This window comes from Bubalus kerabau, chromosome 6 (assembly GCF_029407905.1).
Source record: "Bubalus kerabau isolate K-KA32 ecotype Philippines breed swamp buffalo chromosome 6, PCC_UOA_SB_1v2, whole genome shotgun sequence".
Taxonomy (NCBI): Eukaryota; Metazoa; Chordata; class Mammalia; order Artiodactyla; family Bovidae; genus Bubalus; species Bubalus kerabau.
In genome coordinates, this window is record NC_073629.1 from 10,557,339 (window position 1) to 10,573,860 (window position 16,522).

General features: G+C 47.1%; 1 protein-coding gene across 1 annotated transcript; it reads right to left on the minus strand.

Moving 5' to 3' along the window:
• Positions 1–5,731: 5,731 nt before the first annotated feature.
• DUSP23 (dual specificity phosphatase 23) lies at positions 5,732–7,235 on the minus strand. The gene is made up of 3 exons (XM_055586737.1): positions 7,118–7,235; positions 6,755–7,023; positions 5,732–6,144 (listed from the first exon to the last, which is right to left on the minus strand). Exons 2-3 carry the CDS (start codon positions 7,019–7,021, stop codon positions 5,959–5,961), a joined length of 453 nt encoding a protein of 150 aa, XP_055442712.1. The 5' UTR covers positions 7,022–7,023; positions 7,118–7,235; the 3' UTR covers positions 5,732–5,958.
• Between the last annotated feature and the right edge of the window lie 9,287 nt (positions 7,236–16,522).

Here is a 16,522-nt window from a genome sequence, read left to right on the forward strand (position 1 = left end):
AGTCGCTGCTCAGTATATATTGGTAAAGAAGAAACAGTGGTATGTTTATTATAAAAGCTTGGGGCAGGGGGGAATCCCAGAACTGTTTTCTGTACTGAATCCCACGTAATGAAAACTCAGAGGTGACATCACCAATCTGTTTCATGATCACATATCCATGGTGACAGAATAAGTAAAGGGAAAAAAATAGGGTCAGGGAGTGGTTGAAGCGATTTAAGCAATTTGTTGGCACAAAGGACTCAGTTATCAAGGTTGCAAGTAAGTCATCAACTTCAGGCGTGGACGTGCACCAAAGTGTTTCTTAAATTTCTGCTTGCTTGGACAAGCATGCTGCCTTCTCAAGAGTATGCCTGGAATCCATAATAGCCAGAGAAAAATGTTAAAGTAATGGATGAAGTGCTTATGTAACGCATTTCTAAATCAACGAGGGACTATATTTTTGATGGTGCAGGAGGCTTGAGGCAGAAGCCTGTTAGAGGTGAGGACTGCGCTGGCGGCCTAACACTCCCAAGTCAGAACCATGCTGCCAAGGCCTGGGGCAGCACTGGGTTGGGGGCGCCACGTGATCTCAGAGCCCCACTGACAGCCCCGTGAGCCAAGTGCCTCGGTTCTGGGGAACACAGGATGCTGTTATGTAATTCGTAATCACAGCATAGTCTCTTCTTTCTGTTCCTGACAGGGAAGGCGGTTTATATTAGACAAACCCAAGTTTGAGTCTTGTTCTGGCTATGTGGCTTTGGGTGTGTTACTTAAACTCCTGGGCCTCAATTTACTCATCTGTGCACTGGTCATTATAAGAAAGCCTTGTTTATAGGGTTGTTTTGAAGACTGGATGAGATAAAGCCTATAAAGTAATTTTCACAGCTCCTGGCATGCATCAAGGGCTCAAATAACAACACAACCAGAAAGGATGTTAAGGTTTTTAATAAATCCTCAGACATAAGAAGACATTTTTGAGGGCTCGATGCCAGTCACATATGCCTCAAGATTGTCATGATGGGTGAGGACATCCCCATGCTCTGAGTTAGACAACAGTGGATGCAACAGAAGAGCCCTAAGGAATCAGCTTTACTATTTTGGCCTTTGATGCTTTGGCTGCATTTTAAACAGCAGCCTGTAACTCGGGTGCTATTGGCTTCAGTGTCAGATACAAGCTTGTTCTTTGGCTTCCTAAGAGGATGAAGAGGCTGTGCTAAGATGGCCCCCAAGATCAAGTTCTGATGATGGAGATAGACCCGTGTGACTGGAGCCAGGGGGAGATCTTGGCAGGTATGCTGTGTGGTGGAAGGAGTGTGAGTCTGGAGTTACCACTTGGGTCTGATCCCAGCTCCTTTTCTACAAGTGTGCGAAGCTTCTTTAATGCAAGTATGATGTGTTGGGCAAGTTAGTGGTCTCTACATCTCAGTTTCTACATCTGTTCAAAGGGGAAAATACCTGGCTTGCAGAGCGACTATAAGGATAAACTGGTAATGGTGGAGGGTTAAATACCTTCTATATGGTAGGGGCTTCATAAATGATGATACAAGCAAGCATAGTCACAGCAAAGCGTGAAATGCATTAGTGGTAACTGATACTGTTTTGTGACAAAGCGATCCTGTGAGACCAGATTATTTTCTTTTTTAGAAAGAATGGCAAGATACAGACAGCAGGTTTGATGTGAAGATTGGCAGTTCATTCTGGGAAATGGCTTATGGTTTGGATCAAATCCCTGCCCTGGGAAAACCTGATCTAGGGGATCATGAGGGGCAGGTGGAGAGGGTGCGCATGAGGACCAGATTTCTTAGCTGTCCCATGGGATGTTATGAATGTCTGTAAGGGTGATGACGAAGCACAGCTCCAAGGGAAGCGAGGGTAGCTGCAGTGAGTACACAGGATGTAAGCCTGTCTCTGCAGTGGGAGGTCATGGAAGTTGCAGCCCAGAGAGCAAGCGGACCCCAGTCCAGGTGTGCTCAGGTGAAGTAGAGGTGGGAGAACCAGGCTGGGGAGGAAAGGTCTCAGAGAAGGGCTCCTCCTGTCCTGATTCCAGCTGCTTCTGCATCAGAACAATTTCCTGGGAGAGGAACCCAAGAGGTGAAGAGGTACCCAAGTGATATGGGGGCAAGTTTTCCACATGGAAAAGCCTCCATTCAGCAGGGAACTCAGATCATCTGCCAGAGAATAAATACGAGTGAAACTTTAAAAACATGAGGGTGGAAGCCGACATTAAAGCGACGCCCACCAGCAACTCATTGAGAATAAAGCCCTCCTGAATGTAGCAAGTTAATAGTGTCTATTATCCTCTTGGAAACCTAGCCTGGGAAGACGAGAGGGACTGGGGCTGGGTACCAAACATTGCTTGAAGAAGTAATGGTGTGTAGTGGCATCTGATTGGCCCTCTCTCCCCTATCAAGATGTGTGAATCTACAGGAGAAACCCCCATGCATGTCCCGACCTCTGCTCCCATAGGAAGTGAAAGCCTGTGCCTGCTGCTTGTCAGTCTGATGCAGTGGTTCTCAACTGCGCCAACTCTGTCCTCCCAGGGGGCATTTGATAATGTCTGAGGACACTTTCTGTTGTCACATTTTTTGTGGAGGGGGTTGGGTGGGGATGCTTCCGGCATCTAATAGGTAAATGTCAGGAAAGGAAAGTGAAATCGCTCAGTCGTGTCCTCTCCATACGAGGCTCCTTCATCCATGGGATCTTCCAGGCAAGGGTACTGGAGTGGGTTGCCATTTCCATCTTCAGAGGATCTTCCCCACCCAGGGATCGAACCTGGGTCTCCCATATTGCAGGCAGACGCTTTGCCGTCTGAGCCACCAGGGAAGCCCGGGTAAATGTCAGGGGTCTTGCTCATTTTCTCACAGAGCACAGCGAAGAGCTGCCCAGCCCTGAGTGTCAGCAGTGCTGGAGTTGAGCAAGCATGGTCCGATCGACATGGAGATTCTGTCGAAGGAGGTTGCTTGTTCCTCTCACCTGTTATTACACTGTGGGGGGGATGGGGAAGGGTCACAGCTAGCCTGCGATCCCTCACTGGTGGCCATACACAGAAGAGGGGGTGGTGGGAAGGCAAAAAACTGGGGGGTGGGAATGAGCCCAAAGGGAGACTCAGGCTCACCTCCCAAGGTAGACAGAAGAAGGGCAGAGTTTTTCATCTCAAGTCAACCCTTAGTTATTTAAAAACTGATTTCCTTAAGCACATAATTATATGTTTATTTCCCTGTGGAACTCTTGAGGCAGAGGAGACCTGCTTAAATTATGGGGATGGAGGCTGCACACAGGGCTTTAATGGCGTTAGAAAAATTTTCTCTCCTTTGAAGGAGGCTTGGGAGGAAGGGAAGGGCAGGTTCTTTGCTTGCAGTGCAGAGGATCTGGGGGGATGGGGTAAGATAGGAATGGAGGGGCAGAAAGAATGAACGGTGGTTGTGTGACCTCCATAGGTTGGAACTCCGGAGTGCAGCTTCAAGCCTCCCTGCTTTCCTCCAATCCCAGTAATCGGAGGGAACAGATCCAGGAAGTGGGCTGTTCACACCATTCCTTCCCCACTGCCTTCATGCACACACACACTCAATACACCCCTTTGGAAGGAGGCCCTGGTTTGCATCAGGAAATAGAATGGGCCATGCTGTTGGGGGAGGGCAGGGAAGAGGAGACTTTGATGGGAGGAGGGTAAGGGCTTCAGTGCTTCTTGTCATCTATTTTTCACTCCTCTGTTTTGGCTTGAACGCTTGGAATTGTGGTTTCTTCTCTTTGGGAGATGCCCTCACCTGAGTAAGCTGGGTGGGGGCCAAGGGAACAGAATGAAGAAACTGATTACCTAGATTTGACACACAGAGGAAAAAGCAGGGGGTGAGGGGGATGGCTAGGGCTCTTTACAGCTTTTCTCTCACTTAGGAGTGAGATTGGCAAGACTCTGGCAAATATTCCTTTTGTCTAAGAGTTGGATTGATGTTTTTGAACTGTGGGTTGGAGAAGACTCTTGAGAGTCCCTTGGACAGCAAGGAGATCAAACCAGTCAATCCTAAAGGAAATCAGTCCTGAATATTCATTGGAAGGACTGATGCTGAAGTTGAAACTCCAATTTTTGGCCACCTGATGTGAACAACTGACTCATTAGAAAAGACCCTGATGCTGGGAAAGATTGAAGGCAGGAGGAGAAGGGGACAGAGGATGAGATGGTTGGATGGGATCACCAGCTCGATGGACATGAATTTGAGTAAGCTCCGGGAGTTGGTGATGGACAGGGAGGCCTGGCATGCTGCAGTCCATGGGGTCACAAAGAGTTAGACATGACTGAGCAACTGAACTGAACTGGTGAATGCCTTTTGTCTAAGAGTTGGAGGAGGGCAGAGTTGAGTGGGCAGCAGTGGAAGGAAGATGCAGTGAGGAGTGGGTGGCCTGGGGCTAGTGGTGGCTAGGCTACAAAGAATGGGCTCTATGGAGGAACCCTCTCCTCTTCTATGTCCCACTGGATGGAATGTGTGTCTGTCATAATACCTGTTCTCTGTGGTTGGACTCTGTTGAACCCACCTCCTCTAGGAGGCTGTGAATTACATGTTCTACAGCTGGAGAGTCCCAGCTTCTAACAAAGCCTGGCCCACAGGCACAGAGTACACATTTCATGATGAATCCCTACCTGATCTAGCCTGGTCAGCCTGGTCTGCACATCCCAGAAGAGAAGACAGGAACTCAGGCCAGGTTTAAGCAAAAAGTGTTCACCTGCCTAGTCCATCCCACTCATCCTGTCTCTTGAAGCTGCAGGTTGTTGGTGGTGGTGCTGGCAGGGTGGGATTCAATGCAGGAAGTGAAGGTAACATCTCAGAAACATGGCCAAGGTTCATAGCCCTGAATGTCTTCATTTAACCATCTAATGTCCTCTGTCCAGAGAGGCTGGGTTCCGGCACTTCTCAGTCTCAGACTGTGGGGCAGCATAATGGATTGGAGGTCACAGGTGAGCCGAGCAGCCTAAGGCTGGGGAGAGGTGCTCAGACCCAGGGAGACGGAGATGGTGATTCTCTGTGAACACAGCATCCAGGCCTTCTCTGTCTCAACAGGGCTCAAGGGGTGACACACATGGGGCATGCGGGCAGGACTGAAGGGCTGTGTCCACAGGTGCCCTCCTGGCCTGCCAGCATCAGAGACCCTGGCTTGCCAGGGACTGGTTTCCTTTTCACCGACCAGTTCCCCAGAAGACACATCAAATATTTTCAGAGGGCAGATATATAAGAGTTTCAGCATCTTTAAAAGGCTGAAAATGCCTGCTATAGTCCTGGCCCACACTTCTACTTTTCAGAGTGTGACCTTGGAGCTTTCTGAGCTTTGGCCACCTCATCCAAAGAACAGGGATGGTTTCTGCTTTTCCTTTGTGCTGTGCTGTGCTTACTCGCTCAGTTGTATCCGACTCTTTGCGACCCCGTGGACTGTAGCCCCAGGCTCTTCTGTCCATGGGGATTCTCCAGGCAAGAATACTGGAGTAGGTTGCCATGCCCTCCGGAGGGGATCTTCCCAAACCAGGTACTGAACCCAGGTCTCCCACATTGCAGGCAGATTCTTTACCAGCTGAGCTACCGGGGAAGCCAGCTGTTTGTTTATTACAGGGCTACTGAGAAGCTCAACCCACTCCAGTGTTCTTGCCTGGAGAATCCCAGGGATGGGGGAGCCTGGTGGGCTTCCGTCTATGGGGTCGCACAGAGTCGGACACAACTGAAGAGACTTAGCAGCAGCAGCAGCAATTGAGAAGCTCAACAATGCGAGCTGTTCTTTAAGTTATTTATTCAAAGCAGCAGCAGAGGGACCCCCAACATCAGTGCAGCTCCAGCCATTCCTCCTACCAGGTCCTGCCTGCAGGGAAGGGCTCCTTCAGTCTCTTGAGCCAGCTGGGTACTGGAGAGCTTAGCACTCTTAGTCCACTTCTGCGTCTCTGGCCCCATCTAACGCACAGATCAGGGCCGCGGGGGCCTGGTAGAAGGGTACAGAGGCCCCTTATTTCGTTCGCTGGTAGAACTGGAAGACCGCCTTCTCTTGCTCATAGGTCTCGATGGAGCCGGGTCGAAGGCGCCGGATCTCAGCGATGGCGTCTCCGGCAGCCAGGCCCCGCTCCTTCACCAGGTAACAGGCCAGCATGGTGCCAGTGCGGCCAAAGCCCAGGGCACAGTGCACTGCCACCGCCTGCGAAGGGGCAGCTGGGTGGGGTGGAGCTCGACACCCTCCCAACACTCTCCCGCCCCTCATTTGTGAAATACAACCAAGTTTTAAAGATGTAGGGCATTGAAGAGTGAAAATATCTGGTTAAGAATTTATTTTATATTGCTTATATATTGAAAGAATATTTTGGACTTACTGGGTTAAATTATACTATCAAGACGAATTTCTCCTGCTGCTGTTTACCTTTTTAAAAGAGGCTCCATCACATTTGGACAGAACCTTGCTCTGGAGTCTGCTCAATAGCCCTTGACTTCAACCCCCATCTCTCCCTTTCTTTCCATAGAAAGTCTGTCCACCCTTTCTCCTTCTCAACTCAGAAGAACTTAGCTGGTTCTTTGTTGCCTCTCCTCAAACCCAATTCTCCCGTTGGGCCCTCTTTTTACTCCTCCCTCTTACAGCTTTGGCTTTCTGTACTGGTGTAATGGTTACAATGGTCTTCTGGCCTCACCATCTTCCTCCAGTCTTTCTCCTGGAACCCAGTTAAATTAATCCTGGCCCTGACGTCCGCAGCTCCGAGTGTCCCCGCTGACTCCTCCCAAGCCCCTCCCTCCCCGCGCTGACCCCGCCCGCTGACCTCTCCACTGGCGTTGGCCTCGTCGACGATCTTCACGAAGCGGTCGATCTGCTCTGGGCCCGGCGGGCAGAAGTCTGGGATGCGCAGTCGGTGCAGGGTGAGGCCGGGGCAGCTGTCGCTGTGCGGGGGCCCGCGCTCCGTCAGTGACACCAGATGCCGTACACCTTGGTCCAGCAGGAACTGGTAGTGGGCGGGGAGCCGGGGCAGCGCCAGCCCCGCCAGCCGGCTGGGCAGCACCCACGAGAAGTTGGGGGGCTGCACGCCCATGGCTGAAAGAGGGCACAGGACAGCAAGACACCGGCGGTGAAGCCGGTCGGTCCCGCTCCGCCCACCCGCCTTCAGGCCGGGTAACCCTCCACCTACCAGGTAGTGGCGCCTCCTGGGACCACGTCGTCTCTGGGACAGATCCTGGGCGACGTCCTGCGCCGCCACGGGGGATTGGCCAAGCCGCCTGGGGGGCGGGGCTAGAATGCCGAACTCCTGGCTCTGAGTGACCGCGAGGAGCTATCCGGCCCCAAGCAGGACACTCGTTGATTGGTTGGATTGTCAGTAATGGGCGGGATTACTGCAGCGGTGCGCACGGAGATTGGTGGGCCGCAGAAACAGCTAAGAAGGAAAACCTAGAAGGAATTCAGTAATTGTTTTCTGTGGTGAAGCAACCCCGGGTCGAGCTCTGCTGCTCCCTGGCGGTCGGTGGGAGTTATTGCACCACTCGCCATCTGCCCGTGCAGCCCAAGAGCCTGGCCCTGTCAAAACTTTCGTCACAGTGGATGCCCAAGAGTTTAAGAGACGGTAAATCTACATCATCCTTAAGGAAGGAATTCCCTCTACAATGACTCTGACAAGTCATTATCAGTGACTTTTAGAACTTGTCCAGTAAGGGAGAATCACTGTTGTACAGGGGACTCTTCTCATTTTTCCGCTGCTGGAATTATTAAAAGCAAACACACAACCGTGTTGCCGCCATCTGGTGCCCTGAAATCTTACCCGGGGTAGTAATTATATAACAACAACAACAACAAAGACAACAACCTAAAAGGATTAACAAATTGAACATTTACTATGTGTCAGGTATTATCCTAAGTACTTTACATGTGTTAACTGATATAATTGCCACGATAATCTTATGTGGTAGGTAATCTAATTAACTCTGTTTTACAGATGAGAACACTAAAGCTCTGGAGAGGTTCAGGAACTTGACCAAGAGATAACTGATGGCAGGGGATTTGAAGTCTAGCACTCTAGCTCCGGGATCTTTAACAAAACAGTATTGTATTCTAAAGTTCAACAGAAGGTTACTGCTTCTTTACGTAACCATCCTCATGCCCCTCAGCTGGGTTAAATAGTTGCAGGATTTCTTTATTTTATTTAATTAATTTATTTATTTTAAACAGTTGCAGGATTTCTTAATTTCTCTTCATGTTTCCTAAGTCCCAGGTTCTGTGAGTCACCCTTCCCTGGAGAGGCTAGAGTTTATATGTGTCATTCATACAAGGCGGGGAAGTAGATTTGAACACAGTGTCTTAACTGTGATCTGAATGTTTCATATCCTCATTTGAACAATGAGCTTCTAGTAATCAGACTAATTGTAATTATGAAAATAGTTAACCGTTATTGAATTTGCCTACGTACCAGGCCCCGGGCCAGGTGCTTTCTGGAAGAGCCGCACGGGGAATGTATTTTTATATCCCTTCTGCACACGAGGCTTAAAGAAGTTGGTTAACTTACCTAAGCACACAGAGCTTGTAAGTAGCTGGGCTGGTTGAGCCAAGGTCTGTCTCATTCCAAGCCCAGGAAACCATGAAGACATACGCCCCTCCCTGTCCCTATCTACCCCTCACCCACACACTTGGTTCCAGCAAAATGAAAAGGAAATTTTCTTCCTCCAAAGATCAAAGCCTGCTCTGACCCTGTGGAAAGTGCACTTAACCATTTATCCTGGCAACTGAAGCATTGCCTCCACCTACTCTCCTCAGGTTCCAGGAGCTTCCAGATCTACCCTTTCCCTTTCTTCTGAACAATCACAGCCCTGATTAAGTCCTTCCTGTCTGCACTCCCATTTCCTGCACAACTCGCCTCGGCTTTTTCTAGCCCATCCCAGTGTGTTCCTACTATGCCTCTCGGCCACCAGTTACCCCTTCTCCCCTCCAAGCAATTTCCGTCAACCCCTAGCTCAGCATTTCTGATTGCACTCCCTCAGTGACAAGAGGCACTTGCTCCTTTCAGATTGAACTTCTCTTAGTTCCTTTTCCTTGCTGTTGTTTCTTCGCTCCCTCACTCATTAGGGAAAAAATTTCCACATGTCTCCCCACCTCCTTATGCCTATTCCTTGCCTCCTTGAGATCTAGGGCAAAGCCCATCTTTTCCAGAAAGAAGACATTTCTAGGGGAGACAGAGATTCCTATGGGGTCTCTGCAGGGGTCAAGTGCATCCATTAACCCATTTGGGGCTTCCTTTGTAGGAATTCCTCCTCCGTCTCTATTGCTCTACCTCTGGCTTTTAACAGACCCTGCATGAGTCTCTGCCTTGGTCTGTGTCCCCTTGTCAAGAATACTATTTAATTTTCTGTCTTGGGCCTGGGGCCTCACACTGAAAGAAAAACTCCTTTATGGTGGTTTCTTGGCTAGGATTCTTGCAACTAAAACAATGTCCGCTTCCCACACGTAGGCCCCAGCCCCAGGCAATACTGAGCTTCTTTTCTTTACTCTTCTGTAAAGTGTTACCTGACCTTCAGGAAAATTTAATCTCTATCCCCATCTCATTTTATATAAATATGTACTCCTGGTAGAGCAGTTAGTTTATTGAATTGGGGTTATCTGTTTGTGTCATTCCATCTTTGAATTTCATACATCTAATATAGAGCCTCATACACGGTGCTCAAAAATGTTAAATGAATGAAAAAATATGTATATGCAAGACTGTGAAAGTACATTTCTGGGAGTGTAGGCAAGTCTCCAGGGCTATGTGACAATGGATGTTTGTGTCTTTTTTTTTTCACCAGCAAAATGAGTTTATTCAGGAATAGTAAAGAGTTGCAATTTGAGACAAGCAGACTATGACAAGGGCTTCCCAGTGGCTCAGCATTAAAGAATCTTCAGCGCAGGAGACGTGAGTTCAGTCCCTGGGTTGGGATGATCCCCTGGAGAAGGAAATGGCAACCTACTCCTGTATTTTTGCCTGGGAAATTCCATGGACAGAGGAGCCTGGTGGACTGTAGCCCATGGGGTCGCAACAACAAGTACAAAAGAAGGCAGTAGGGGAAAGGTAAGCTTGGATTGGAAGTATCAGCACAGTCTTAGGAGAACAGGGTCTTCCTTCCGTTTTGTTCACTGTCTGTTGTGAAAAGCTGGAAATAGCATTCTTTGCAAGTCTGATATAATGGTTTTAGGGCTCTCTGCCTCCCACTTCCCCAGCTGATAAGAATGTTTTGACCTTGTCCTCTTTGATGGTGAAGCCTCAGTTCCCTGATGGCTTGATTCCAGTGGCAATTGGAGCTGAAGCCAGAGTCAGAGAATTCCTTCCTCCAAGTGAGTCCCTGTGTCTCACCAAGGCAGAGGGTTGCTTGGATTTGTGTTCCTGTGGCCCTTAGACTGCAGCCAGAGCTCCCAGTGTCTTAAATGTTCTGATCTCCTTTTGTCTTAACACAGTTCAGACGTGGGACCCTATGATGTGGAAACGGAGTTTAAGAAGGGATGGTGTGGTAGCCAGCCTTAAAGATACTACCCCCGTAGGGAACCATCTCCTGTCTTGTGTAATCCTTTCCCACATTGTTACGGCTGGTTTGTGTCATCAACAGGATTTTGTGGAAATGATGGTATGTGACTTCCTGAATGGAAGAGAGAAGGCAAACTTAAGTGGATGTTTGCAGAGACTGCAAATCGCTCAGTCGTGACTGACTCTTTGCGACCCTATGGACTGTAGCCCACCAGTCTCTTCTGTCCGTGGAATTCTCCAGGCAAGAATACTACAGTGGGTAGCCATTCCTTTCTTGAGGGTATCTTCCCCACCCAGGGATGGAACCCATGTCTCCTGCACTGCAGGCAGATCTTTACTGTCAGGGCCACCAGGGAAGCCCTTTATGACTTTACCTATCTATGTGACTTCTTAGGTAAAGTCATAAAGGACATTATGGTGTTTGACTTGCTCTTTTGTGGGAGAAGCCAGCTGCTGTGTTGTGAGGAGTCTCATGAGAGATCCATGCGGGAGGTTTTGTATCAAAGTGGAAGGGGACTGGCTATTTTGGAAGTGGATCTTCTGGCTCCATCAAGACCTTAGACTACCTGCCCAACATCTTGACAATAGCCTCACGGATCCCTGAGCCAGAATCACCCAGTTAAGCCTCCCTTGAATTTCTCATGCATAGAAACTCTGAGATAATAAATACTTAATATTTTAAGCCATCAAATTTTGGGATAATTTCTTATGTGGCAATAGGAAACCAGTACAGATGGGAATATTCAAATAAAAGGAAAGAAGAGAAATAATTTTTCTTTTCTACCATGCATAATAGCATGTGGAATCTTAGTTCCCAGACCAGGGATCTAACCCATGCCCTCTCCACCACCCCTTCCCCCAGCAGTAGAAGCACAGAATTTTAACCACTGGATCATCAAGGAAGTCCTGAAAAATAATGCTAATAAACTTAAGAACTGAAATAAAATCAAGTTTATTTTTCAAAGAAAAATTATACTCTAAGCAACTGTGATCTAAGTGTGTGTGTGTGTGTGTGTGTGTGTGTTTGGGGGATGGATTGTTGAGATAGGTCCATGCAAATTTTCTACATTTGGAGAACTGTATTGTATGCAGGAACCAAATAGAATAGTTTGGGCATGAGTTTTGTAAATATGGTATTGGAGGTATGTGGGTTTTATGTGGTGTTCATATAGTTATGGATGATATACAAATTGTTTAAAAACTGGCCCTGGCACAGGAAGCAAGCAATTGGAATGGACTCCCTATCAACCATCACCGTTGCCTATAAATGAATGGTGATGCTATCCTGCCGTCTATTGGGTACACATTGGTATTGAGTGTACAGGCTCTGACATGATCTGGGGTGTGGCCAGATTACCTTGGACATTTTAATATAGGTCTTTCCACAAGATGGCACTGATAGCTTTTCCCTGTTTCTCTCTCTCTCTCCTACTCCTTCTCCCTCTGTCTTTTTTGTATTTTGATTTGTATACTGTTACAGAACGTACCGTGAGAGATAGCTCACAACTTACTAGTTGATTGCATATACTTCCTGACAATTCTATCACCTTCATGGCACTTAAAATTCTGTTTTTCCTTTAGACCATTCCAGGAGCACACTTGAGACCATGTTGGGATATTAGGGGGAGGTCTTATACCGGAAGCTATGATTAGGCAGGGTTAGAGATAGAGAGGGAATTGGGGACCGGGCTTTAGTTTTTGCAAAGCTGTTCAGTACAGTCAAGTGAGAGCAGAATCGAGAAGAGGGAGCGCTCAGTAAGAGACACTTTGAGATGAGAATAGTTTTGGTAAACTATCTTACTTCTAGGATTCATGCTCTATAAACTGCTTTCCCTTGGATCCAGAGGGAAGAAATCATTGAAAATCTTGGCATTGCACTTTTCACAGCATAAGTGTAAAAATCAGAAAGAACCTCAGGGATCTTCTGGTTTAACCTCACTGTTTCTAGGTGAGGAAACTCAGCTCACTGAGTCACTTAGTTGGTCCGGACTAGGACTCAATCCTCTATAACTAAGAAGTAGAAACTAACCCAATAAAAACTGGGCAGGGGACTTGGACACTTCTTAAAAGACTATATAGGAAAGGCCAATACTTACCTGAAAAGGGTCGCTACATCAGTAGTCATCAGAGAAGTGCAAATTATAACCACAGTAATATACCCACTCAGTTCAGTCACTCAGTTGTATCCAACTCTTTGAGACCCTATGAACTGCAGCACGCCAGGTCTCCCTGTCCATCACCAACTCCTGGAGTCCACCCAAACCCATGTCCATTGAGTCGGTGATGCCATCCAACCGTCTCTCATCCTCTGTCATCCCCTTCTTCTCCTGCCCTCAATCTTTACCAGCAGCAGGGTCTTTTCCAATGAGTCAGTGCTTTGCTTCAGGTGGCCAAAGTTTTGGAGTTTCAGCATGGCTTAAATTAAAATGACTGATAACGCCAAATATTGGCAAAGATAAGGGACTGTTGGAACTCTCATACACTGGTGGTAGGAGTGTAAAATTGTACAACTATTTTGGAAAACTTTTCTACAGTTGCTTATAAAGTTAAAATACACCTCCCTATGATCCAGTAATTCTGTTCCTAAGAATTACTCAAGAGAACAAAATCATTTGTCTACTAAAACACTTGTAGAAGAATGTTCTTAAAAGCTTTATTCATAATAACCAAAAAATGTCAGGAAAACCAATATTCACCAACAGAAAAGCATCCATAAACAAACTGTGATATACATCCGTAAAATAGAATATTATTTAGCAGTAAAAGGAAATAACTACTGATAAAAGTAACAAGATAAAAGTAACACTGGATGAATCTCAAAAGCATTAAGCTGAGCAAAAGGAGTCAGACACAACAAGAACGTAAGTATGATCCTCTGTGTGTGAAGTTCAAGGCCTGGCAAAGTAAATCTGTGGTGATAGAAATCAGAATAATGGTTGCCTCTGTGTGGGAAGGACAATAAGCTGGAAAGGGAATGAGAAAATTTTCAGCAGTGATGGAATCATTATCTTTTTTCTTTTTAGAAAATGAAATACAGTTGATTTACAATGTTTCAGATATACAGCAAATGGTGCAGATATATATATATATTTCATATATATATTTTCAGATATATATATATAAGGGCTTCCCTGGTGGCTCAGACAGCAAAGAATCTGCCTGCAATGTGGGAAACCCGTGTTTGTTCTCTGGGTCAGGAAGATCCCCTGGAGAAGGAAATGGCAACCCGTTCCAGTATCCTTGCCTGGAAAATCCCATGGGCAGAGGAGCCTGGTGAGCTACAGCCCATGGTGCTGCAAAGAGTCACATGACTGAGAGACTGACATGCACACACACACAGGTGAATATAAATAAATATATATGAAATCCTCATACTATCCAACATCACTGGGTCATTAAACTATGTGACCTGGCCCAAATTACTTTAAATTTCTAAGTCTCCATTTCAGATGTCTATAATGATATAGATTATTAAAGATTATTGATAGGGTCAAATAAGGAAGAAGTATGTTAAAACCTGGCAAAATTCTGGCACACAATTGGTGTTCACAAGTGGAAGTTGCTGCTGCCATTACCATCATCATAACATGATTTAGAGACAGATGGGAGTATCTCTAATGTCTCTAATGTGAAGTGTGGTCATAGGATGCTGTGGTTAGTGGAATTCTAAGATGGCCCCAAATGACCTATACACTTTGATGAGGGGATATCACTCCCATGATTATGTCACAAAACATGGCAAAAGGGGGCCACTCAGCAAGGTGGCTCTGGGAGCTGATTCCCCGTTGACAGCTACTAAGAAAGCAGAGGCTTCCATCCTACAACTTCAAGGAAGTGAATTCTGCCAAACGGATGAGCTTAGAGGACCCGGGCCTCCATTGTGAGGTACAGCCTGGCTGTCTTCTTCATTTCAGCCCGATGAGACCCTGAGCGGAGGATCCGGCTAACCTGTAGTTGGACTTCTGATCTCAGAACTGTGAGTTAACAAATGGGTATTTTTTTTTAGCCACTAAGCTTGCGGCAATTGATCATACAGTAATAGAAAACTAATACAGATGCCTTATTTACTTGTTTTATTGTTTTATTTTTAATATGCTGGTTGCAATACTAGACTTTTGAAATTTCTAAAGTGTGGTCTTATTTCTTGTCTCTTTTCCCCTTTAAGTCTCCCAGTCTTTAAAACTCTAGATCACGTGGGTCCATTTTCCAGGGCAGATGTGACGAATACAATGAATCAGTGGAGCATAGGAATTATCATTGTCTCATTCCCACTAGGCACCTCCCCACCTTCCTGGCTCATCCTCTGACCACTTGTAGACTAGTGCTTCTCAAAGTGTTGTGCACAGCTGAGCAGTATCACATGGCCTGGGAGCTTGTGAGAAATGCAGGATCTCAGGCCCCCTCCCAGACCTGTGGGATCCCAGGTGGCTTATATGCACACCTCTGCCTGAGAAGGAAGCCCTGTTGAGAGACCTTTCATCCCGAAGTTCTGTCTTCCCTTCTGTGGGACAGTTATCAGTAGCGCCAAAAACAGCCTGGTCATAAGAGGTGGTTCCTGACATCTCCAGGTGTCTTTGGATGAGCAGGGCAGTGGGCAGAGGAGCCCACAATTAGCACAGGGAGAAAGGCCTCAAAGAGACATAACTGGCCTGGATAAATGCCTGAGGTCAGTTCCAAGCACTTAGTGTCCCCGGTTGGAACAATCTATTGCTTTCTCCACTGGTTAGGGAGCTATCCAAGAAAAATATGCTTAGATATATATTGTGTATTTCTTGTTTTTGTTCCAAGGAAGGGCTTGGCTCCTTGATTTCCTTTCTGGAGAAATTCTTGAAACATCACTTTCTACTGTTTCCGCCTTTAAAGTATGTTCCAAGCAGGGCTGAAATTGCCTGATTTATCATCCTTAAGTGTCTGAGCCTCCTTGCCATTTGGGGAAGAGGAGAACAAAACAATTGGACCACCTCAACATCCCCTTATCCCTTCAGTGGGACTTCCTCCCATCCACATCCCATCCTTCTGGAATCCCCTTAGGAACCATCACCCCCATGGCCTCCACTATTTCTGCCTGTTCACACTTTCCCTCTATGAAGCTGGGGTGCTTTTCTGCAGAACACAGCCCTGACATTCCCAGCTCTTCAGTAACTCCTATTGCCTTCAAGAAGGAAAAAAAAAAAATCCCGACATTTGTAGACTGGCATAAGAGTTGACTCATTGGAAAAGACTCTGATGCTGGGAGGGGTTGGGGGCAGGAGGAGAAGGGGACGACAGAGGATTAGATGGCTGGATGGCATCTCTGACTCGATGGACGTGAGTCTGGGTGAACTCCGGGAGTTGGTGATGGACAGGGAAGCCTGGCGTGCTGCGATTCATGGGGTCGCAAAGAGTTGGACACGACTGAGCGACTGATCTGATCTGATCTGATAAAAATCCCTCTGGAATGAGGCCTTTGCTTCTCTCTTTAGCCTCATCTTACCTCATTTCTTGGCATCAATGTGAGTCTCCAACACGCGGTGCAGAGCAGAGCCCTCTGTTGTACCTCTGCACACACTATTCCCTTCACCTGTCCTGTTCTTACCTGTACCCTTCATCAACTCCTCTCCTTCCTCAAGATTCAGTTTGGACCACACCACTCTCTCTAGGAAGCCTTCCCTGTGCCCTTACAATTATGTTTTGTATCCTTCTTCTTTAGCATCTCTATGAAAACATTTATTACATCACATATCAAAAATATTTGAAAGCATTTATAGCTTTATAATATAAATGTGTGCTGTGCTGTGCTAGGAGAAGGCAGTGGCACCCCACTCCAGTACTCTTGCCTGGAAAATCCCAGGGGTGGAGAAGCCTGGTGGGCTGCAGTCCTTGGGGTCACTAAGAGTTGGACACGACTGAGCGGCTTCACTTTCACTTTTTCACTTTCATGCATTGGAGAAGGAAATGGCACCCCACTCCAGTGTTCTTGCCTGGAGAATCCCAGGGACGGGAGAGCCTGGTGGGCTATGGGGTCACACAGAGTCAGACACAACTGAAGTGACTTAGCGGCGGCAGCAGCAGTGC